The 25,094-nt window shown below is 32.6% G+C and overlaps 2 protein-coding genes across 5 annotated transcripts; one reads left to right on the plus strand and one right to left on the minus strand.

The window, feature by feature from the left end:
* Positions 1 to 3,578: 3,578 nt before the first annotated feature.
* KAN (Homeodomain-like superfamily protein) lies at positions 3,579 to 13,121 on the plus strand. Of its 4 annotated transcripts, none has more exons than XM_088213247.1 (6): positions 3,583 to 5,360; positions 5,634 to 5,710; positions 6,500 to 6,545; positions 6,935 to 7,085; positions 10,631 to 10,730; positions 12,791 to 13,121. In XM_088213247.1, exons 1-6 carry the CDS (start codon positions 4,421 to 4,423, stop codon positions 12,845 to 12,847), a joined length of 1,371 nt encoding a protein of 456 aa, XP_088069373.1. In that variant the 5' UTR covers positions 3,583 to 4,420; the 3' UTR covers positions 12,848 to 13,121. The 4 variants fall into 4 exon arrangements, with proteins under 4 accessions (XP_088069377.1, XP_088069376.1, XP_088069373.1 ...); XM_088213243.1 differs by having other exon boundaries at positions 3,587 to 5,360; positions 12,814 to 13,121; XM_088213251.1 differs by lacking the exon at positions 6,500 to 6,545 and having other exon boundaries at positions 3,579 to 5,360; positions 12,791 to 13,024.
* A 349-nt stretch (positions 13,122 to 13,470) lies between these two features.
* On the minus strand, positions 13,471 to 24,025 carry LOC110807296 (voltage-dependent L-type calcium channel subunit). The gene is made up of 3 exons (XM_022032384.2): positions 23,582 to 24,025; positions 15,364 to 15,601; positions 13,471 to 14,098 (listed from the first exon to the last, which is right to left on the minus strand). Exons 1-3 carry the CDS (start codon positions 24,017 to 24,019, stop codon positions 13,944 to 13,946), a joined length of 831 nt encoding a protein of 276 aa, XP_021888076.2. The 5' UTR covers positions 24,020 to 24,025; the 3' UTR covers positions 13,471 to 13,943.
* Between the last annotated feature and the right edge of the window lie 1,069 nt (positions 24,026 to 25,094).

Below are 25,094 nucleotides of genomic sequence, written 5' to 3' on the forward strand. Positions count from 1 at the left end.
TTTATCTTTATTAACAGGAACAAATTGTGATGATTGAGTCTTATCTCTTTAGCAATGACAAGAAGCTTGTATCTTGAACGGTTCCATAGGAGTCGAAATATTACTACTCTTTGTTTTTACCATGTTAACTCCAATTATGGATGCCACCACGATCGAGTGGGTCATTTAACTTCTATTAGTAACCTTGTCTAAGTTGTATCATTTATATTTTTACTATTATGATGTTTAAGTCTATATTGACTATTTGAAAAAGGATTATGCATTCATTTGCTTTCAAAAAGGACCCTTTTATGTTTAAAAAAAAAAACTAATTGTATATATCTTATAATTGAAAGACTAAATAAATCATGTATCTTATTTATTATTAATTTAACTAGCTAGTTATGATAATTTATTCATGTTGTTTAAATCTTGTTAAGATGTAAAAAGATAATTTATTATATTAAAAAAATTTGTTACACAACCAATGTCATACCATTCAATACATACCACTGAAAACATGAAGTGAAGACACATACCCATTCATGCTTAATACTTCTATCACTAAAGTAGAAGCATGTGATGCACTGATGAAGATAATAACACATCTTTAAAGCTATTTATATCCATATAACATCATTATAAGGGGGCATCATAGCAACACTCCATATACTAATCCTAGAAAAACTTTAACCCCTCACCATAGTAACTTGGCTTGGACACACACTTCAACAATCCCAAGCTTGTGAGTTAAGAGCAAGCGTCATAATTATATACTAGGCATGCAACACATTTAAAAGTGTCATAGTAAAAAATTATTTAATTCGTTAAATGTCTTATTCTCATCTAAACCCAAAATATAAGTCATACAACACATCAAAACAAAAATTATCTCCTTATTCCCATGTGCTTTTCCATTGGTTTATCCTATTTGCAATTGAATTTTCTATTTGATCATAATATATCATGTCAAGTAATGCTCTTCCTGTGTCTTCCAACATAGGAGATGTCTTTTAATCCCCATCCATACTTATAAATAAATAAAACATCTAAAATTCCTATGATCCCTACCATGTATAACTCTAGTGAGTCCAATGAATAGAAGAAAGCAAAGCATACACAATTATGAAAGAGAAAGGGACACAATAAAGCTAGCCATCACTGAAAAGATCCTTATAATTTTCACTCCATCTAAGTGTATAGAGAAAGAAATATCACTCGAGCCATATGACACTCTTTTTATAGCATAGAAAAAAGTGGCAAATCGTGCTTAAATGCTGGGGCTTCTAACCGGATTGTCCCTTCTCTACTATCAGTATAATCAAACATTCGTGTTGTAAATCACACTTTAAGGCACTATATTAGGAAGACCAAGGCATCAAACATCACCAAAAAAGAAGAACAATTAACATCATGTTATCCAAATCCTAAGCATGGCTTCTCTTACCTTAATTATAACCCTATTAATAGTCTTTTGTTTTCTTCTCTAAATTTGAGATAGCAAGTCTTCATTCTTACGAGAGAGTTCGTCATCGAAATTTTCTCCTTATTAACTTTTAAAAATAATGTAAAATTTAATAACTTTATTATATTTACAATTAAGTTTTTGAATTATTTTTTGAAGTGTATAAATATAATCTAATCATTTTAAATTTTTTTATTAAAAAATGATAGAGAACTAAACGTTTGAAATAAATAAAAAATATTGAAGACTGAATTGTAATACAAAAGATTTGAGAATAAATTGTAAAAAAAAAAAAACCAACTTTTATTAATTAATTTAATAATTTACCTTAAAAATCATTACTAACTGAGATAACTAACATTCGTTCTTTTTGTTTAGTATTAAAAGTTAGGATCCTTTAAAAAGAATTGTCTAAATATTTTATTAATGGGTTACTCGTATTGATGGTGAGGCTTGAAGAAAGCCTAAAGAGAAATCATCACAAACACCAACATAATGGCTTCCATCTCCAATTAGGCTAAAATTCAATGTGGACACATAAAACTAGGGCATAAAATAAGTTAATTTTAAAAATAAATAAATAAAATCACATACTTAATTGCAATAACTGAAACCTCATGAGTCAAATTTAAAAATAAAAATTAAAAATGTAGGGATTTTTTAAAAAAAAAAATTAACCCTTTTCTACGTATAAAAGAATATATATAATAAACAACATATATATATATATATAATAACGTGCATGTTGAATTTTTTGGGAGTAAAAAAGAGAAACTAGTGCATTTACTTCACCCTAATCATGCATTTAATGCACCATCCAAACACCGCCTATGAATTAGTGCATCCTCTCTGGGTAACTTCTGTGAGAGGCACAGTTAAAAAAATTAATTAATTAATTAACCCTTCCATTCCATCAAGAAAATGACAGAAGCAAAAGGGTTTTGCTTGGAAAGACCAAGAAGTGTCAGCATTAAAAGGCAGAAGAGATTAGTTCCCAATAAAATGAGAGTTATGGATCCCATATATATTATATAAATCTATAATTGAAAATTACACTAATTAAGTAAGATTATCTCTTTGATTTAGCCTAGGGGTTTTGAATATGATCAGAATATTTATTTATATATGATCAGTTTAATTAAAGAATAAAAAAAATGACAAGAGAATCAAAAGATCATCAAGATGATTACATATACATGTGTGTGTATGCATATATGTACAGTGTGTGTGTGTGTGTATATATATATATATAGAGAGAGAGAGAGAGAAAATAGAAGAGGGTCATGTGAAGGAAGACACAATAAAACCCAGGATGGCAGACAAAGTTGTTGAAAGATTAGAAGAGAATATTTGGGAGAATGAAAGGGAATTAGAAGCAAATGTGGGTTTAGTGTTTACGATGTTTACATCCAAATCCAAACAAAAATCACTTTGTGCTTCTCTCTCTCTTCTCTCCCTTAGGTCAATGTGTCCCTTCCTCCCTAAACAATATATACATATAGATTCAGTATATTATAATTTATAAATAATTATAGCATTAATAATCTATGTCCCAATATAATCAAATTACTAAGTAATCTAATTGTATACTTAAGTATATGATGTATCCCCTAAGAATTTGAAATGGGTACCCTACTTAACATATATATTATGTATATCATATAATGTTATATCTCTTTTGTCCTTGACATTCAATTAACAATGTATTATACATAAAAATCAATTACCTCCCTACTTGTTATTATCAATTCATGTGTCGTGAAATATTTAAACAAATAGAATTTTTAAATAAACGGATTAATTTGGTAGAATATAATAGTAAAAATATTATCGAGGAAATTTTTGCGTCAAGAAAGTTTCTTCTCGAAAAATCTTAAAAATCATCTTTTTATATTAATCTAGAGCATTGAAAATTTTATGTTGATAAAATTGTAGATGAAAATTGAACCCACATAATAAAAATAGGAAACATAGAATGTTCATATTTGACACAAATTTTGAAAGTTTCTCAAATTTTTGAAGTACTATCTCTTTATATATAATAAATATAAATTAATTAAATAGATAATATATATATATATGGTGAGAAGAGAGAGGGGGGGGGGGGGGAGAGAGAGAGAGAGAGAGAGAGAAGGAGAGGGGGAAGGGGGGAGCGAAGAGAGTGGGGGAAAAAGAATCAAAGGAAGAGAAAGTCTTTCTCTCTCCAACATATTTTATCCCGTTCTCCCCGGGGAAAGAAAATCAAACTTCCCCAATTTTATTTTTTCTTAAATTTTTTTATAAATTTTTTAATAATTTTTTTTTATTTTTATAATCTTTTTGTTTTGACTATAGAGAGAGAGACCTTGTGCTCTTCTTCCCCTCTAGTACTGTCATTTTCCGATATATACTCTCGAGGAACACCACGCCCAATTCCCCCTTCCTCCTCTCCATATATCTATGCCTTTCTGGATTATCATTACTTCTTTTATCTGATTTTTTTTTTTAAATTTTATTTTCTCTCTCATTTTCCAATATACCAAACACACATACCCTCCTCCTCCTCCTCCTCCTCCTCCTCCTTCTCTCTATATCTCTCTCTTGAGCATATTTGTTTTCTTGAAGAAGATTTGCAGACTAGTACTGTCTCTTTTCTCAGTAATTCCCACTTATCCACTTTGGAGTTCTTTCCTTTCTTGCGCTTTAGTTCTTCAAAAGCTTATGTGGGTGCATACACACACACACACACACACACACACACATATAATCTTGATGTTGTTTCTTTATTTAAGTTTTAATTCTAGCAGGAGTATCAAATCTTTCATACCCACAAAGATAGAGGAGGAAAAGAGATGAAAAGACTTTAATTAGTATCCACTTACACTTTCCTTTTTTCTTCTTTCCTGTTTTCCAGTCTGCAAAAAAAAAGGGGATCATCACTGTTTTTGGTTAAAGGAAGCTCTCTGTGTGTGTTTGGGAAGAAAGAAAATAAACAATATGCCCTTAGAAAGTGTTTTTATTGAACCCAATACATCATCAAACCCTCTTCCTGATCTCTCTCTTCATATCAGTCTCCCAAACACTGCTTCTTCTTCTTCCTCTTCTTCTTCATGTAACGCCGCCATTAATGGAGCTGACACAAGCTTCAATAATTTCTTGGGTCGAAGACGAGAAGATGATAAATCGAGCAGCAGAACCTCCATTAGAACAAGCTCACAAGCTTATACTGAGCTCTCTTTAGCTCACCCGGCTAATTCCATGGACGACCAAGCTGATCTTCACACCCAATCTGTAAGAAATTTCAGAGGTGGAGCTCAAGAATTAGCATTTCCTTCATTACAAAATTACCCTTTTCATAATCATCATCATCTTCACCATTCTAATCATAATAACTCTCACTTGAATCACATCAACCATGGTGTTTCCCTCCTCGAAGTATCCGACGGTCTCCGGCCGATCAAAGGGATTCCGGTCTATCACAACCGTTCATTTCCTTTCATGCCGTTAGAGCAACACACCAGACAAAAAGATCAAACCAAGATGAGTTTCTACCAAATGCCGCCGCCTTATAATCCTTCTTCCTCTCCATCCTCGGTAATTAATTCTATGTCATCGTCTTCTTCTCCTTCTTCGCCTTACTATGGTCTAGATCCCATGTCGATCTTAAGCTCAGCAGGGCCTAATAACCAGTCGGGTTATCGGGTACCAACCTCGAGATTTAATGGAGTTTTTTCCGTGGATTCATCCAAATCCCAACACTTGCACCACCATAACCAGTACGCAGCTGGATCTTCCGATGCTTCTCATGGGATTATCAGATCGAGATTCTTACCTAAGTTGCCTGCAAAAAGAAGCATGAGAGCTCCGAGGATGCGGTGGACCAGCACTCTCCATGCTCGATTTGTTCATGCTGTTGAGCTTCTTGGCGGCCATGAAAGTAATTATAAACCTTCCCCCTCACGCTCTCTCATATGTATTGTTCTGTTGTTATATGATTACTATCTATATAACATCTAATTAATGAATGTATGAGTTTCTAATCAAAATAAAATTACTTAAGTTCTGAGAAAACTCTTCTCCTTCAACCCTCTTGGTTTCTCTTCATTTGTATGTATGCATATGTGTGTGTGTGTGTGTGTGTGTGAGGGAATATTTATATATTGACTAATGAACTATTTTTCCTTTGTTTGGGGACTGGAATTTTTTTCAGGAGCTACACCAAAGTCAGTTCTTGAGCTCATGGATGTTAAAGATCTTACATTAGCCCATGTCAAGAGTCATTTACAGGTAATATATACATACATACATACATACATACACATATATATAGTTATAAGAGAGAAGAAAGTAAAAGAGAAAGAAAAAAACAATCTTCTGTTTTTTTCCTTTTTCTCTTCTACATTCATATCAGTTTACCGGGCACGGTAGCCGAAGAATGCAGTAGTTGAACGAATTAAAAGGAAAAGAAAAGAGAAAGAGAAAGAGAGAGAAAGAGAAGTTAGAGCTCTGAAAACTTGTAAGGCAGCTTCTTGTTTGGAAGAGGAAAGAGAAAGAGACAAAAACAAGTCATCATTTCTCAATAATAAACTCCTCATTACTTACTACCTTATTCAAACATCATCCTCGTGATTAATAATCAATCCAACACAAACCCACTTATAAATACACCTATATATACCTATATATACCTATATTCTCACCTTACATCTTTTAGATTTACCCAGTTCTTCTTTTTTCTTTTATACTGAAATCATATTTTGGTTTTTTTTTTTTTTTTTTTCCTTTGTTTATTGAGAATATGTAGTATTTGATTAATTTTGTATATCAAGATTAAATTTTTTAACCAATCTTAAGACCCATTTTCTTAAAATTTATATATTTTATTAATTAGACATGAATAATAAAGTATTATTCAAGTACATTGAGTATTAATGCTATGCTTTCTCGGGTAAAAAAAACTTCTGTTTTATTTTATTTTCTCCCTTTTGATCTTATTTCTTATGTAATCTCTTTTCTGTTTCTGTTTTTCTTTGATGGGTTTTGAATGGTCTTTCTTTCTTTTGCAAATGCTTGTAGATGTATCGAACTGTGAAGACCACTGACAAGCCTGCAGCTTCTTCAGGTAATTCGTATTGCTTAGTCTCCACCCATTTTATTGTTTTCTCTTTATTCAATTTTTTTCTTTTTCTTCTTTATAATTCAATTTCTTCTTCCTGGGCAGCTTTTGTTTCATTTTCTGTAGCCTCCTCCTTCCTTTTTATCCTCCGGTTTTTACTCTCTATTTCGCATTTTTTCTACCCTTTTTATAAAACCCTATTATGGATAAAAGACAAATCAAATCATATCACACCATCCCATAAACCTACCCCCTACATATACATACATATACACATACATACATGTACATATTCCATCCATGCGTGGTCATCATACACATGCTTCTATACGTATACATGTATACTCGTGTGTGGAAAGTTTAAAGGAGTAGTACTTTGGGGTACCCACTTGCAGGCCAATCAGATGGATCTGGGGAAGAAGACATATCCACAATGGGAAGTGGAAGGCGATCAACAGATCATCAAAGAGGGCAACCAGATGGATCACTGCAACAAGAAATGGACTTCCCTTCTACTGCTACAACTCTCTGGAGCAACTCTTCAAGGTATATGCTTACACTGTGTATATATATACACAACTATATATACATATTCTATAGTAACTCTGTCTGCTTTAAGGCACCGGTTATATCTCCTCATCTTTTGCTGCTATTCATACTATCAATTTGATTATCATTTGATACTATTTTACTACATTTTGACCGTTGATTGTCATGTCAAAAACCAACTATAGCAAATGATCATAGTGACATATTAACACTATGATATACTTTTAGTATGAATTAATATAGCTTATATATTAACAAATTATAGTAGAAGGAATTAATATAGCTTATATACTTTTAGTATGAAGTATAATATTTTTTTCTTCATTCACCCATTAAACTTAATAAATTTATGCATAAGAAAAATCTTCAAACAAATGGGTTTGCTAGGAAAAATATAGATAAGCAAACATGTATAATATATTAAATAATTTCTCATGAACTTAAAGTTTTTGTAGTAGTTAGTTTTAATAAACTATTTATTAGAATATAAAACAATTTATTGAGCCTTTTTTTTATCAATTTAAGATCTTAACAAAATGGGTTCAAGTAATTATCTAATATTATTTAGATAACTATAAAACCATTTAGTGAGATACAGTAGCAATACAAATAAGGAGTCCCATATATATATATATATAGATATATACACACGTATATATAGATTAAGAATAGATATGTGGGTGTGACTTTTTTTTTTTCTTTAATGAAGTCCACGTACAGATACTAGTGTTGAGTAGTGGGAGAAGTGACATGGGAAGGGTTCCTTTTGCTTTTGCATGGTGTACGTTAATAGCTTGGAAATGCAAACCACGTCCGCCATTTATGAAGAACTTAAAAGACTTCTTGTTTGGCAGCTTTTTTTTTCTTTGCTTTTTCCTAATAATTTAATTTTCTCTTTCTTTCTTTTTTAAGTCTTTTTCTGGAAGATTTTCTCGGGAGATTGGGTTAGATTTATAGCTTTGATGGGCATTTAAATTTTCTTCAAAGAAAAAGTTGCATAAAACCTAATCATCAATCTGGCCTCTTAGCTAATTGAATTAGGGTGTTGTGTGTGTGTGTGTGTGCATATATATATAGAAAACTGAAAGTACCCACTGCTACAATACTTTTTTCTTTTTTCTTTAGAATTAATGCTGTGTCTTCGCTGATTAATTACTTCCACATGCATGTATTTATGTATGTATATATAATATTTAACTTTGACCTCCGGTTCTTATTCCTCCACGAGAACGCATTGCATACATATATATATACATATATGGGAAGAACTTAACATCAATTAAGTGCTTCCTTTTCAAAATTCAAAGTAACTTACATATGCATATACATCATGTGTGTGTATATATATATGTACTATATCTTTAGACCAGAAAAAGCTCTGTGTATATACATTTGACTTTGTTCTTTCTTGGGTACCTCCTTCGCTTAAATGTTCTCCATGTTTGCCCCTTCTTGTTTGCAGGAAATTATACTTCCTAATTGATGAAGATGCCTTATATGTTTAAGTGGATATGGGTCAAAATGAATCCTACACATATATATATATATAGAGAGAGAGATATATATATATATATATTCATCTTTAATATCTGTGCTAAAGAAAAACTATTCCTCATTATTATATATGCACCTCATGATACTAGCTAGTTAGAGATTATCATATAATACATATATATATGTGTGAGGAATATACTTATAGAGCTAATTTCCTCTTTTTGTGAATTACGAATTGGATTTAAAATCAATATATAAGACTAATCTTATATAATATGTCATTATATAATCATAATTTATTGTTTTCTTTGGTTAATTAGAATTCATATATGAGAAGATCATCCTAACAACAAAGATATCCATAAAAGCAGCAAATGTATTAGAGTTCTCCATATTATTATTATACTATTATTTTTAATTATACACATAATAGCAGCAGCCAGAGATTGTCTCTCCCACAGGCAGACAAGATTCAGGTCATGATTTGATTGACCTGTGTGTGTATATATATATATACATGTATGTATATGTATATATTGCATTCTTGAAATTTTCATTTCTTTCTTCTGTTAGTTCTCTGAGGAATTAATTTTTAAATCTAGTTTCTTTTTTGTTATCTTTCAAAAAAATCTGATTTTTGTCATTCTTTTAAGGGAAAAAAAAAACAGCTTTAGAAAAGGAAGAAATTTATGTATGTATGTATGTATGTATGTATGTATGTATATGTATATATATATATATATATATATATATACACTTGTATATTAGTATTACAATGCAACATGTATAGCCTCAGTACATCTTCTTTAACCTTTTGCTTTTTCTGAGTCTATATAGGTACTAGCTTGCTAGACACTCATAAATTCTAAAATTAGCCAAACAATTTTTGCCTAATCATGTTTTTTCAAAAAGTAATTGCCTAATTAATGAATTGATCTCAACATTAATGTTTTGTACATTGAATTTCAAATTTAGAATATTATAATGAGCAACAAAGGAATAAAATGAACATGTCAAACTTTCTCTTTTTGTGTGTGTGTGTATATATATATATATATATAAACATTTGTGGAAGATGTAAAACTTTTAGGGTTTTCTTTTTCCTTTTCGTACATTAAATTTCTATATATATGAGAATTTCAACATACTCTAATAATATATGGTCATGTATAGAGATAAATTTATTCATAAGGTGGTATTCTAATATAAATAACACCGTTGAGTTATTTTATATTAGCTTAAGTTTTTAAAATAAATTTTTTGTATTAATTACGTATTAATTATTAAGTTAAACGTATTAGTCAAGTAAAATTTATATAAATAAAAAAAAATTTACCTTGTATTGAAATTAGTTAATAAGTTAAGATTCAAACAAATAATTAATTACAATTCAAAAGAAAAGAAATTAATTAATAAAAGTATAGTAATAACCAAGATTCAAACACTAAGTCTCTTGTTTTAATATCATATTAGATATAAGTAAACTAATATTTTTCAAAAAATTAAAGTGATAAAAGAATATTCAACCTATTATATATACATTAACTCCTACATCATTATCATTTTCACGATTAAACTTTAACAAATATTTAACTTTTTAGCCGATGACTTCTCTTACTATTTACCAATTTAGTTGAGTTTGAATCATCAGTTTTCTATTTCTATACAAATTAATTCGCACCACATTTAGTGAGCATGTGTTTGATTCACACTTCTAGTTCAATGAACTTATATATGAGAAAACGTGTTAAAGTACAAATAATTGATTAGACAATTTTATATCAATTTAACTTTTTGAAATAATAGATTCAATCAATTATTTAAGTATTAGTGTGTATGTGCATTTGTAAATTTTTTATTGTATATATTATCACGTATGATATTTCATATACATGATCATGTGCACAATATCTTATTTACATTATTATTAGAAAATTTAACAATGTGATACTATATATATATATATATATTAATCTATTATGATTAGACTGTTAAATATATAATATATAGCTGTTGTCTAATCTATTTTTTATGAATATACATTTCAGTACTAGAGAGGCCTGGCAACAAACTAACTCAAGCACTGACATCGATGGGATAAGAGCAATTCCATTCCAAGCACAACAAAGATCAAACTACCAAACAGAGGTATATACATATACACAATATACATGAATACAAAATAGTCAATTAGATCATATTTCATTAATTGATTTTGTGCTTCTATCTCCAAGTTAAGTGAATAGAATAGATAAATAGAAAAGTATATCAATGACTTATTTTTTTCTCTAAGGAAAAGTAAACTAAAGATTTTATTTTTAATTTTAGTAAAAAGTATTATTGATTCCGTAAGATACTTATATACCATAATATGAGTGTACATAGTGTATAGACAAAATTATGCAACCAGTAGATGTCACACTATTAGTTTAACACAGACACATGCATAAATATCTATATCAACCACTCAATTGTACATTAAACTAAAATTATTTTATAAGAAAATATCTTGATGACAGAATAATTTATTTAGACTTAATCTAAATTTAACCACATTATCAACCTCTCGAGCCTGTTACCTGTGAAATTTGTATAATGGTTTAATTTCTAAGATAGGTTATCTAGTTTTATTTGAGATATTATGACTTGCCAGGACCATGATAACCTCATGTATAGTCACTAATTTTATTTTGTTCTAAGTCCCGAATGGCAATGTTTCCATGAGATTAAAAGTTTTGGCATGCTCTACATTCTCAAGTTAGTTTTATCCTCAGTCATCAACTTAGCCCTGCATATGTCAGTCGACATATTTGACTTATTCTTGTTGGATAAATACATTTAGTCTCTATAATATTATAGTTAAATTATTTAAAAACAAAAGTCTAAGTGTTGTTAGATAGTAAAGCTCATTCCCACGGCCTTCTGTCAAGTCTCACTTTTATGAGCTTGAACAAAGGTGGTGGGTTTGATCTCAAATATAAGAAATAGTGTAAAAGAATGGTTGGCTTGGTATGATTGCACGTAAGAGGTTGAAGAACCATTTGGTGAATATGTAAGTAGGGAAATACGAAGGGAATGAGGTAAATGACTCAATTTTTTTTAAAAAAATTAGAGATAATTTTATTAAGGAAGTGATAGAAGATCATTATTACACATAGATTACGTAATCATAATATAAAAAGAACGAAACCATCAATTTTAGAAAATAGAGAAAACAATCGCATAATAGATAATTATTAGAGCTAAAGTTTTCTAAAGATCATTAAAGATCTTATATAAGCAATTTCATCTCCGCACTTTTTTTACTACAGAATATATTTATGTTTTTGTTAAATTATGATTGCATGTGTTAGTGAAGTTAAGAACTTAAAAAATTAAACTTGATGTCTTGTTAAGAACATCTCAAAATTATAGAGAATTTTTTAAGTCGATGACATATACGAGAACATATTAGGATAGGAAGGACAAAACACCTCAAACTAAGAAGTATAATCTTGAGTTATCAAATAATAAAAAGAGGAATCATTTTAGATATTACGAGATAGTGTCATCAATAAAATCATGAACACTTCTTTAAGATATATACATATAGCTGTGATGAAATATATTAAAAATAGCTTATAAATTATGGATGTGATGTAAATTTTAATGATTTTAATCATGGTGATATTTTTGTAATTATTCTATATATTAATTTTATATGTATTTTGGGAATGTAAAAAATCCTAAGAGACTCCTTATATATAAATTTACTAACCTACGAGTTATATACTCTCTTTTGATCATAATGAGATATTTTTTTTTTACTGATCTTGTTCATAAATGTTGGTACATTATCGAAACACTTAATAAAATCTTGTGTTATTATTTTTCTGTTTTTACTTTATTTGTGATTGTACATGTTTTAGAAATCGTTTTCCCAACATAAATAAATTTTTTAAAGAAACAACAAATAATATGGAAATATGTATTTTCCTTAATATGTACACCAACTCAAGTTAGAGCATAAAAATTAAGTAAAGACAGGTTATGTGAGCCATGACAGTAGAAACTAATTAGTAAAATGAGACATGCAGGCATATATGTATGTATGTACATATAGATACATGGGTGTGTGTGTGGGTAGTTCTATGTATAATGACACGTCGACTTTCAATATGCATGCATAATATACAGTTTTTATTATTGAAACTGATGGAATTCCACAGAGTTTTGACATTAATTATTTCAGACATCAAAGGAATGCGATTCAAGCCATCAGATGATGATGAAGAGCTACATGGGGACGACTACTAATTTGGATTGCAAGAACCCCAGTTTGGAATTCACGTTAGGCAGACCAGATTGGCATGTCAAAGAACATAACTAAAAATTGATTTATATCACATATCATTTATGTCTTGTTCTTCTTCTTTTTGACATTAATGTATTGTTCGAGTATATTTCGATCTCTTCGTGAATCTTGAGAAGAGATGGATGATATATATATAGAGAAGTGCTACTGAGGGAAGAAGAAAGTATATACATATTGCTTCTACACTTCCCTGCAAAACCCTCCTTTTTTTCTTTTTTTTTTTTTTTTTACACCTTTTGAGATGAATGCAACACAGGTATACATATATATCTATTTATATTATTGATGAGTTATTTAAAATTGCATATGTATAAAATTAGGTATAGCATGGAGTAGAAAAACTGCCATAGTACCAATAATTATATGAACAAGAGAAGCCAAATAGACAAAAATTAGCTATAATACCAATAAGCCATTTGAAATCTATTGAAGTCAAAACCATATCTATTTACATCAACCATTTAAATTCTTCATACTTGATCATACAATACTTTCACAAATGACTTGAAGTTTTAGCAACTTAAAAAAACCCAATAAAAAACAAAATATCATGCATTGCACAGATCAAATGCATTAATCTTCCTACAAGACTTTTGAACAAAGTTATAATTTACCAGTCAGATCTTTTATCAAATCGGAGAGGAAGCATTACAACTGTGGGAATCTCGTTTCAATTTAGGCCTATGTGAGCTTTTATGGTGCGTCTAACCTGTATTTACCCACCTGTAGCTTACCATTTATTCCAAACTAACATGAAAACTAGGGAACACCATTAAGGCAGAGAGACTACATATCGAGCCAAACAATGCGATACAAAGACCGTTTAAGTATGTTTTCAGACCTGCAATATTAAGGCAACTTCTATGCTTCCAAACTATATCCCAGGTGTCATATCTAACAACAAATATTTGGAGGAGTTATCTTGCAACCCAAGGTCCTGATAAGCAAACATGTACAACAAAACCTACAAATTTCACAAAGATGGACTTTTAATTTATAGTGCCATCTCAATCAACTGCAACCTTCTCTGGTTGGTGGCGGTGAGCATGCCAGGCAGAAGAGTAAGCTGAAAGTGCTGATCCAGTAATGGAAAACGAGTTCTTAGCAAGGCCTGCACTTTTCTTTGTGGCCAGCCATATGATCCAAAAGAATCCGACCCAACCTGATGATTCAAAGGAAACTCTCAATTCGCAGGCAGTAATATTGGGAAAAAACTAAAATAGGTTTGAACAAGTTTAAAATTCAGTACTGCAATTCATTATAACTAGCCATTAGTTAGATATAGAAGCATTTGTTGAGTATTTATGATAGTATGAGCCATCATCTGCAGACAGTTACTGACTACATGGTGACTAATAAAAATTATTTGGAAACAATGATAAAATGAATGGAAAAGGAAGAGTGGCCAGACTTCTGTCTCTGCATGTGAAGAAGCACCATCTGTCTTCCTATTTCTAACGAATAATTAACAGAGAACAAGAGACTCAGTTTGAGCACTTTTTAAAAAAAAAATAATAAAAAGTATAAAACCATTAAGCACCAAGGAGGTTCAACCCATTTACAAAAAAATTACATGCTCCTTAGGCAATTAATCATATAACCAAAATCTTCCACCCGGTACATGTCATGACCCAACATTAATGCACCAAACAAATGAAACATCTATCTCTAATTCTAAACATGTCATTTTCGACCCTATCAAAAGCCCTCTTATTCGTTTCTATCCAAATAATTCAAAAAAAGTCAACAAAATTATACCAAAGAATTTGCCCTTCCTTCCCAATCCCTTCCACACCCCAATTTCCCCTCTGACCTCCCCAGCCTTCACCCATTGAACCCCCAATAGCCCATAGATCATAAACCAAATATGTTGGATATCTGGGCAATGCAGTAGTAGGTGACTACACATCTCAGCTTGGCTTTTACACATGTAACAACAGTAAACCATAACCTGACCTCTTTTCCTCAGGCTATCAATAGTTAAAATGGCATTTCTGCTGGCTTCCCATGCGAAGAAAGCAATCTTAGGTGGAGTATGACTCAGTTTGAGCATTCTTATTCAACCAGCAAGGATATTTTCGTAAAATCAAAAGGTACAATTAATTTCAACCCAAATTAATTCATTATAGTTCATAATCTGCCAAGCTTAAACAAATTTCATAAAAGCCATGTAGATCTAACATCACCTTAAAGTAAAAACTCAGCATTAAGGAATTTGTACAAGCTCCCTGACTTAAAAGCCAAAGGTTTAAGACAAAAGAAAGAACAATCTAAAAATCCTGACAATTGAATTAAATATAAATTTCAAATTTCAATACCTAATATCATAGACATTTCTGAAATTCGAAAACAGCAAGTGATAAGGAGAAGCCCGACAGTAAAACCAACATTATGAAAGAGAGGCAAGAAGAATTCAAGGAGATCTACCTGTCGTTATAAGAACAGCAATAATTGCCGAAATTGTTGCAGTAGAAATAACAAACACAGCAACTGATAATGCTACAATGTAGATAGCAGTCACACAAGCGAAGAAAAAGGCCAAGAAACCCCCTGCTGCAGCTAAAGACATTAGCAGGGAGATAACAATGGCATTGATGGTAGCAGCTAGAAAGAAAAGGAAAAATACAAGCAATCCTGTCATAGCAAGAAGAGCAATAGTCCCAACCTGCACAGAAAATTTTAGATATAATGAGAATTTTGCATGGCATAATGCCCAGCTACCCTCCTAATCACCCAGCAATCACTCTAATCACCAGATTATCAAAAAGAAAATGAAGTAAAACAATCTTATACAAAGAAACGAATAATCAGCTTGGACAAAAAAGAAAGAGATCAGTAAGGCCACTGAGTTCTAGATTTGCTCAACAGCATTCTGGTATTAGTCCTTTATAATATTTGGGACTTGAAACGTCTTTAGGTATCCGTATTCAGGGTTGACATTAAATCCAAAAATATGTAACCAGTAATTTCTTTATACTCAAAAAACTAACCCCACAACAATTTACATAACTAATCAATTCTAAAACAATCAAGCAGGCTAACCTCATTAATATTTGACTAGAAAATTCTTTTAGCACATCATCAACTCGAGTCACAGACTACAACAAATTTCTATACATCACCTATGCAGCATCATTTTCAAAACCATGTCTGTTTCTTCTGCTTTTGGTGCTTTGAGATGGGCAGTCAGTTAAAATTCTACTCCCTCTATCCCACAAATTTTTGCCATCTTTCTGAAAATGGATATCAAAATGTTATTTTGTGGAGAAAAACAATTATCAGAGACGAAAGCACAATATCGGAAGAGTAGCTATCCTCTCTAAAGAAAGAGAACAAGAAAAAGAAAATAAAAGAAAAGGATAACAATTGAATACAATTGATAAGATGATGGTGAGCCAATCTATGACAAGTAGATAATAAATAATCTTAAAAAACCTGTGTGCCTTTACCCAATGCAGCACCAAAAGAGACACCTTATCTCAAAGAAGAGAAAAACATATACAGGATCTTTAAAATTCCTGAAGTTTCTCTCCTACCAGATCACCCACACCCTCGCAAAAATAGCCCCATGAAGTAAAATCTGAACTGCCTTCTCCAACCAATCTTATGGAAATAAGAGAACAGAAACCCCTCAAGATGAAAAAGAGTAACCCGCAAAATACCAAAAAATTATCAAATACAAGGGACTAAATTCTCCAAGCAATATCACAGTGCAGGAAAAGATGAATATGAGATTCAGCTCTAAAGCACATCACAGGCATCCCCGAGGAAGAAGCATGATTCAGTCTTTGAGCTGAGATAAAATCATTAATATTCAACCTATGCATAATTATAGTTTGTATAAAGGACCTAAACCTTGCAAGGGACAAGAAACCTCCCAAACCCACTTATCAAAAGAATCATGGCAAATAGAGGGATTATGAGTTGAGACATCGAAAAGAACTTGCAGGTAACATACTAGAAGAGTCTAAAAACCAAACTCTACGATCAAGACCCTGCGGAAAGACAAACAAATTGAGAAGCACTTTTAACAAAGTCGTATCAAGAGCTTCACGATGTCAGGACCCACGTGAGATGTAAGGCCTGAGTGTCAATAGAGAAGTTGTTGGGTTGTTTCTTTACTATTGTCTATTTTTTGTCCTTTCTGTATTTCCTTCCCACTTTCTTGGGCAGAATAACATAAAAGGTAGAGTTGGGAATTGATTTATGTCAAAAAAATGTTTATGAGATTTAAAACTTCTCTCTGCAGCAAGTCATCTTTTCTCTTCATCTTTCTTACTCTTTCTTCCCTCTAAAATACTAATTCTGCTCTCATCTTCTACATTCTTTTTTGTTTCTTCTGCAATTCTTCTTCTTCCTTTATATCTTCGTAAATCAGGACAGGTTCTTGATAAATTGGTACCAGAGCCGAACCTCCACTATTATAATTTCTTCTTCTGTGCCTTCCTTCTCTTTGCTCTTCTTTCCTCTCCATTTTCTCCCCCCTTTGTTTCTGTTCTAATAGTCTTCAAACAGAGGAAAAAAAAAAAAGTACAATCATGAACGTAAAACCAAACTCCCAAAATGATTAGCAGATAAAGTTTTGATTAGAGCAGGAAGAGAACCCACGCCAGGGAGCACCTAATCACAGAGTTGAAGAGGAAGCTGCAAATGAGCTTCATGATTCCCGAAGCTCGACAGAGCTTCGATTGAAGCAGGAAGCAGCTCTAAGAGTGAATGTCTGCAAGACAAAATTGAGGAGATGAAGATGATGTTGCGGTCGAGCTGACATTTTTCCTCACCATCTGCAAATGAGCTTCGTTGGTCGTGAGTTCCTTGAGAACATCCTCCAACATAAGCTTGTCTTCAACTTTGCTCGGAAAAATTTCACCCACAGAGAGTTCTGATCTCTCTTCTTTTAGGGAGAACCATGATACACAGCAACTAATCTCTTCTTCTCAAGGACGTAAAATGTTATGCCGCGAAGCTTCCTCTCCTAACTCACCTGCTTCGCCAAAAAGGATGAGTCAGTCGACTTGTTTTAAGAAAGTTTGTTCAGACTCTGTTTCTCTAACATTAGATTCTCCCTTATCTTCCACAACAAGCGTGACTTCCTCACGCTCACTGTTGTTCAGGAAAGAGGCAGAAGCAGATCAGTTGTTGTCATTCCCGAAGATATAGTAGAGATTATAGAATTTTTTATGATTGCAAAGCTAGATGAATTTGTAGAGGAGCCAAAGCATGTTAAAAACATTGGAAATGAAGGTGGCTCGATGAATGAGGATGGGATGCTTGTTAAAATTCCTCATCCACAATATTTGTCCAGGAATGTGTCATTTTTAGGTAATTAATCATCGCATTGAACAGACCAAAGTATGGCATCACTATAGGACCTAATGAAGTTGTTAACAACAAGGAGGTTTGAAGCTTCAATTAGAATCCAAACTCTAGTCGTAGATGGTGATTGTCCTTTTAAAATTCAGCTAGGATTGCACTTCAACAACAATAGGATCCGGTTGAAGGATGTTTGGTTATACGTTAATATCACATCCATAAATCAATATTGTTCTAATTTGATAAGCAGAGCCAAAAGAAATCGGCAGATGATAATGATGGTTGATTGATTGGCATCTCTTGTGTGGATTGCTTAATATTTCTTCATGGCTCTTTAGCTTCAGGTTAATATGCATCCTTACAAGGATTATTTTCATGGAAGTGGTAGTCTCAGGACCCAAGTGACACATAAGGGCTGAGGTGTCAATAGAAAAGCTGTTGGGGTTGTTTCTTTAGTCTTTTCTATTTTTTGTGTTTTCTGTTATTACTTTCCCGCTTTCTCGGACAGAATAATATAAAAGAGTAGAGTTGGGAATTAATTTATATCGAGAAAATATGAATGAGATTTAAAACTTCTCTCCGCAGCAATTCTTCTTTTCTCTTCATCTTTCTTGCTCTTTCTTCTCTTTAAATACTAAAGCTGCTCTCATCTTCTTCCACATTCTTTTCTGTTTCTTCTGCAATTCTTCTTCTTCCTTTATTTCTACAAAAATCAGGTCAGGTTTCTGACATGCATTATCAAGATACCTGACAATTAACATATTCCACAAATGGTTGCCCTCAGAGAAGTCAGAAAATTATGATATAGGGTTATTGCTATTCAGGGATAAATAATAGAACCCTAGCAGAAGATAGCCAGTGAAAGATTATCAAGCCAAGGGTTTTCCCAGATAAGGAGAGAACCATCACCCACCCTCAAGCTAAGCAAATGAAGAGAAGACGCATGAAGGCTTGGGAAAAGCTTTCCATGGCTCATGTATGAAGTAGAAGAGCTGAAATTGGAGTCCTGCCCATTTTGATATAGATCAAACTTGTTTTAATCATCCTATGACAACAAAAATTATGTTCTAAGTAAAATCATCAAAATCATTTAGCCAATAAAAACAGGTTTTTACATGAAAGTCTCCCAAAATCGGGAACCCCATTAACCTTAGACAAACAGCAACCTGCCACCTCACGAGATGGTCCCTTATAGAATCACTCAAACCAGACAAAAAGGAATTCCTCATCAACCTCTCAATGCTCTTAGCAACACAACTAGGCGCTTTTGTCAAAGAGAGAAAGAGGGAAACACCAGAAAGGCGCACTTGAATTAGAGTGACTTTACCAAGTACCACCAAGGGAAGAACTGTTCTGAACGATCCCCATGCGAGTAGTCTTGGGTTATGGGAATTATTTGATTTTGATAAACCAAGCAATTGGAAGAAAAGACCATTTTTCCAAAACTCGAGGCATTTAGAGATTTTATGCACCGCTAAATCTCGAAAGGAAGGCATCTCCAGATTAACCCCCAAAAGGACCCTCAAATAGGTGATAGACCACTCTGAAACCTCACACCTTACTGACTCTGCAAGCCTTCAAACCACCCAATCCTTCATCTTGATACCAACTAGTGCTCTCCTTAAGAATAATGCATAGACACAATATACTCTGAAACTCGTGCAAAATAGTCATAAAATTCCAGAAGAGAAGACAACATTGAGAAAGAAAAAAGATCATATCATCAACAAACTGGTGAGAAACAACTATTCTATCATGCGCCATATAAATAACCTTAATTAAATCCCACTTTATGTTATGAGAAACATCCAACTGAGCACATCACCCACAATGGTGAAAGAAAAGGGGAGAGAGAATTCCCCCTATTTCAAAGTCTTTGCCCTGAAACCACGAATTAGGCTTCCTATTAACCATAACAGCAAAGGACATGGAAGAAAGACACCCAGAAATGTAACTCATTCTCCTCGCACCAAAACCCTTCTTGTCTATAACTTCATTAAAAAAGCCCCAATTCCTAGATTCATAAGTTTTTCAAAGTTCTGCTTAAAAACCAAACCCTCAGTGTTCAAGCTCTGGCACTCCTTCACCACCTCAACGATAAAGGAAACACCCAGGATCTACTTACCCAAATAAATGCACTTTAGTGGCCCAAGATAGTCCCACCCACGACCTCATGCAATCTCAAAGAGAACATTTCTACAATCATCTTATACACACTTTTGACCAAGATAATAAAGCAATAACCGAAAACCATAACAAAGTGATCTTTGTTTTGAACTAGAGTGATAAAAGTAGAATTCATATTAATACCAACACTACCTTTTAAAAAAAACTACTCAAATGTCTTAAAGACATATCCTTTAATCGCTTCCCAACAATTCTAAAAGAAAACCATCATAAAATCATCTGGCCCAAGACCTTTATCTACATCCATGAAAATCTCTTATTCTTAGCCTCATTAGAAAGTCTCTCCAACCAGCTAGCCCTCTCCTCATCAATCAGACACCAAGCAAGGCCCAAGATGGAAGGACAATAAACAATGTCATCCTCAAATTTCTTACAAAAATTTGTTATCTTATGACCATGAAAACCTCTTGATCCCTCCAAAGACTATCGTCCTCAAGATATAACTCTTTGATAGAGCTCTTCCTTAGAGGTGTGCATTATCGGACAGGTCCTCTGTCCAGGAGGATCTGAATTGAGAAGACTGGTCCATTCCAATCCCGTCCCAGTTTGGACCGTTTAACATGACTTAAAATATATATAATCTACCCAAAAAAACCATTAACTAGTCTAAAACCCCTAATCCTAACTATTCACTCCAGTCCCACCCACCAGTTCCCTCTCCTCTGGCCGCTACAGCATTACTAGCCTTCTTCTCATCTCCTGCTTCCTCTCCCTTGCCAATTGCTCCTGCTAGGTCTCACGTCTACTTCTCATCTCCAGCAGCTACTTCACTTGCCTTCCTCCTCTGTCTCTGCGTTCACATGCCTCTTCGCCTACATCTGCTACTGCGTGTGCCTAACCCAGCATCTCCTCTCTAGTCATCTCACCTTTGCTCAGCTACAGGCGATGCCTCAGTCTCACACACCCAATGCTCTCAGCTCCACATGGGTGATTGATTTTGCAGGGCGATTCCTTTTTATTAGTCCAACTGGTCCAATTGGTCTGGACCAAACTGAACTGACCGATTTTTAAATGGTTAGGTTTGCAGTCCAGATCATATTCCAGCTCTCGTTACAATCAGGTCTGGCCTGATCCGGTTCCAAACAATTGCATACGCCTATTCTTCCTCCTCCTAGGATATTTTGGCAATTGAATTAAAATTATAAAAATTATTATGGGATCTAAATTACTAATATTACAACTCATGGGGTAAAATGTGCTAAAATCATAATATCAAAATAATTTTTTTTATATCAAAACACTAAACACCAAGAGGAGCCAACCTCACGTTAACCCACCCAATGAAAAGTCACATACTAGCATCACCTCCTTGACCCCGTTCCTTCGACCTCCAGCTAATATCCTCTTGTACATCTCAAGTTCATTTTTAAGAGAAGAAAATTGTATTATTTGATCATCAATAGCAGCCTTATCTAAAACCAACTCATCAAGGGAAGAAATCTCAAGGATCTCATTTTCCTAACTCTATTCTCCCCAAAAATCTTCTCATTCCGCACCTTCAATCTGTCCTCAGAAATTGAAATTTTTCTATAAACCTAAACCCCCTTTGTCCATCAGGAGCACAATATTTTCACTAAAGATAGCATGAGTCATATTTCTGAATGGAAAGGTGCAGGACCTTACATCAGATCACTAGACTCTAGGAGAATAGTAAAGTATCAGATACTGGGCAGAGGAGAACCTCTTGCACAAAATCAAGAAAGTTATCTCCCAACAATGTTGAAACAAGAAAACAATCAATATGGGAGGAAGCTAACCTACCCCTGTTCACCAACCAGGTAAACTGAGCATTCAAGAGAGGGATGTTTTCAAATGTTCTTTTTTTTTTCAGATTTGAGATAGAACCAGGACTATAATTTTTTTAAAAGAAGGGTCCTGAGATACGTTCGGAATAAATTAGATCTTCTTCCCAAAAGAATGAGGGGATAAAATACTCAGGATCAAAATTTTTAAAACAAATGAGAATTTTATAGGCATCAATCAAAGCTCACCAAAAACTCATCGCAATCCTTTGAATGCAAACAAAGAAAAAAGAAATAGAATATTTGATTTGATGCAAGCCAAATGATGTACGTTGGATATTCGCACAATTTTACTTGAGTTTTCAGTTACAGTCCACCATGCACGTACAAAACTTTATATCATAGTAATTTTTTTGGGGGAAAAAAAAAAAGAAAAGTAACTTATCACAATACCTTTGGTGATCTTTCAAAGTTCCAGACGAAAATTTAAAACATAGATAAATATAGCTTGTAAATATCTTTCACCTGTCATAATCTAAAATTTTCAAAATGGAAGCCATCAACACCCCAGTATGGTACTATAACCCCACGTTTCTTAAATATACCCGTGCACCATGGATTACTACCCTATTAACAATAATTCAGATGCTCAAATCATCAATTAACTATCCTATTAAGAACAAGGGCAAGTTAACTGTACATATTGGGTATGGAGAAGAAAACCTATGACTGGAAGTCTAGAACTTATCATAGTTTTAGTATTCCATCTTGTATATGCAATCTGCATTTGATATACAAAGACAGTACAGTGTAACATGCACACAAATACTTCCGCCTCTATTCCAATTTCAATGGATCACACGGACTCTTCATGCATGTAGATATAGATATCTAGAACTAGAAGTCTATAAGCATCCAAATACATCCAAATACACCCAAAAAAGCTGTTAAAAGTTAAATGTTGCGTCAACAGGTATAAATCAATATAAATCAAAATGATTAAAGCATAAATCATCGGATGATTTGCCATAAGAGAAAAAGTCAATGACTACTTTAACAAAAATAAAATAAATAAGGGCAATCAGAAATCTACTTTACGACCAAAGTGATATTGAAAAGTGAAAACTTAATAATCCAGTAGGCAATCCTTATGAAAGCTATAAACACATTCACTAACCCAGACTTCATTGAAATGACGGAAGTACGCAATCAGACGATATGTGTGTATAGATTGAAAACCAAATGAAAACTTATTCGCCAAAATAAATGAATACAAAGGAAATGAAAAAACTAAATCGAGATAAACGCATAAAAGTTCCATAAAACATTTACCAAAAAGTACTAAAAACAAAAAAATGGACAATAAGAAGGTCGAGTAGGAAAAAAGAGAAGCGATCACTCACGCAGATTACGAGAATAGCACGGAGGGGACTGCCTCTTCGAGTCCACAGAACAACCTGACGGCCAGTATTTCTCGAAGCTTGCTGAAGATGTGGCCCGTGCTCAGAGAAAGAAGCTCTAATCCGGTGCAAAAGCGAATTTGAAGAAGACGCAGAAGATTGGCGATCAGGGAATAGAATCGCAACTATCATACTGCGTAGAACGGCGTAGAGAGTGTACTCCTCCTGAGAGGACATACTTTTTGTGGAGATGAAATCAGATTCGCCGTTGATTCCTTCCTTTTCATGCGATTCGTCGCCCATTTTCAGACGATGATGCTCTGTTGCAGGGTACAAGACTGTTTGTGTTGAAGATGATAAGCTTTCGGAAATTTTTTCCTTTTTTTTTTTTTTTTTAAGCCGGAAGTAGACTGGGAGTGGTGTGTAGACTAAGATTTTCATTTGGCAGTTGGGATCTGATTTGGAATTTAATTTTTTTTTCTATTTTTTTATTAATTTTTCGAGTTTAGATACAACTTCATTGACAGCTACACGTTCGGCCCGTACACGTGGCGGACTATGTGGTTGGCTTTTTGCCGATGGAATTTTTTTAGTCTCTTTGACCGCGAATGGTGATAATCTTGAAAATCCAATTTGTATTTTTTATTTTCTTATTAAATTATTCTACTTATTATAATTTAATTCCTAATATTTTTATATAATTTATAATTAGATCAGTCCATTTATTTGAGATGCTTAATTTTTTAATAAAAAATTTAAAATTATTAAATCATATTTGTATACTTCAAAATAATTTTTTTAAAAAAAATTGAAATATTATTTACTTATTTTAACATTTTAATTAAAAAATAATAAAAAAAGCATTTAAAACAAACATAAAATACTAAAAACTAAATCATAACTAAAATTGTAATTAGTATTGAATTTTGAGAACTAAAAAAAATTACCCTTAAATCATCAATTAACATGGATACCATAGAGAGTTTATTTTTAGTATTAAACTGAGAAAACAGTTAATACTAATACTAATCACTATTAAATTAAAAAAAATAACACTGTTATAATCTTAATTATTTTTTAAAATGAAAAAAAAAAAAAGAAACTATTTAGTAAAAACAGAAATCAATTTTTAATTAACCAAAGTTTTTTCTATTATATAACATAGAAATCATAATTAAAATACAGTATTTATATATAGCTAAATACCTGGCAACATTGGGTTACTGTGCATCCATATTCCAAGCTGCTTCATGCGTCCAAAGCATCTTGACCAGCCTCACACCATAACCCGCGTACGAGATATTTTTAAAGACAATCAATGTATTAGTAAAGAAATAACTCAATAACAAAAAACAAAGTGTTTGGAATCATCCATTTGTAAGTAAATCAAAACCTAATAACAGAAGAATAAAAAAACAAAGTGTTTGAAGTCAGTGTGTTTGTAACCCAATGTTGAATCCATTCGCATAGTCCACCCTTCTAAAAACCATTTTGTTCCTCCTTCCGGGGGCGTATT

Source organism: Carica papaya, chromosome 1 (genome assembly GCF_054855325.1).
Source record: "Carica papaya isolate Zhongbai chromosome 1, ASM5485532v1, whole genome shotgun sequence".
Lineage (NCBI taxonomy): Eukaryota > Viridiplantae > Streptophyta > Magnoliopsida > Brassicales > Caricaceae > Carica > Carica papaya.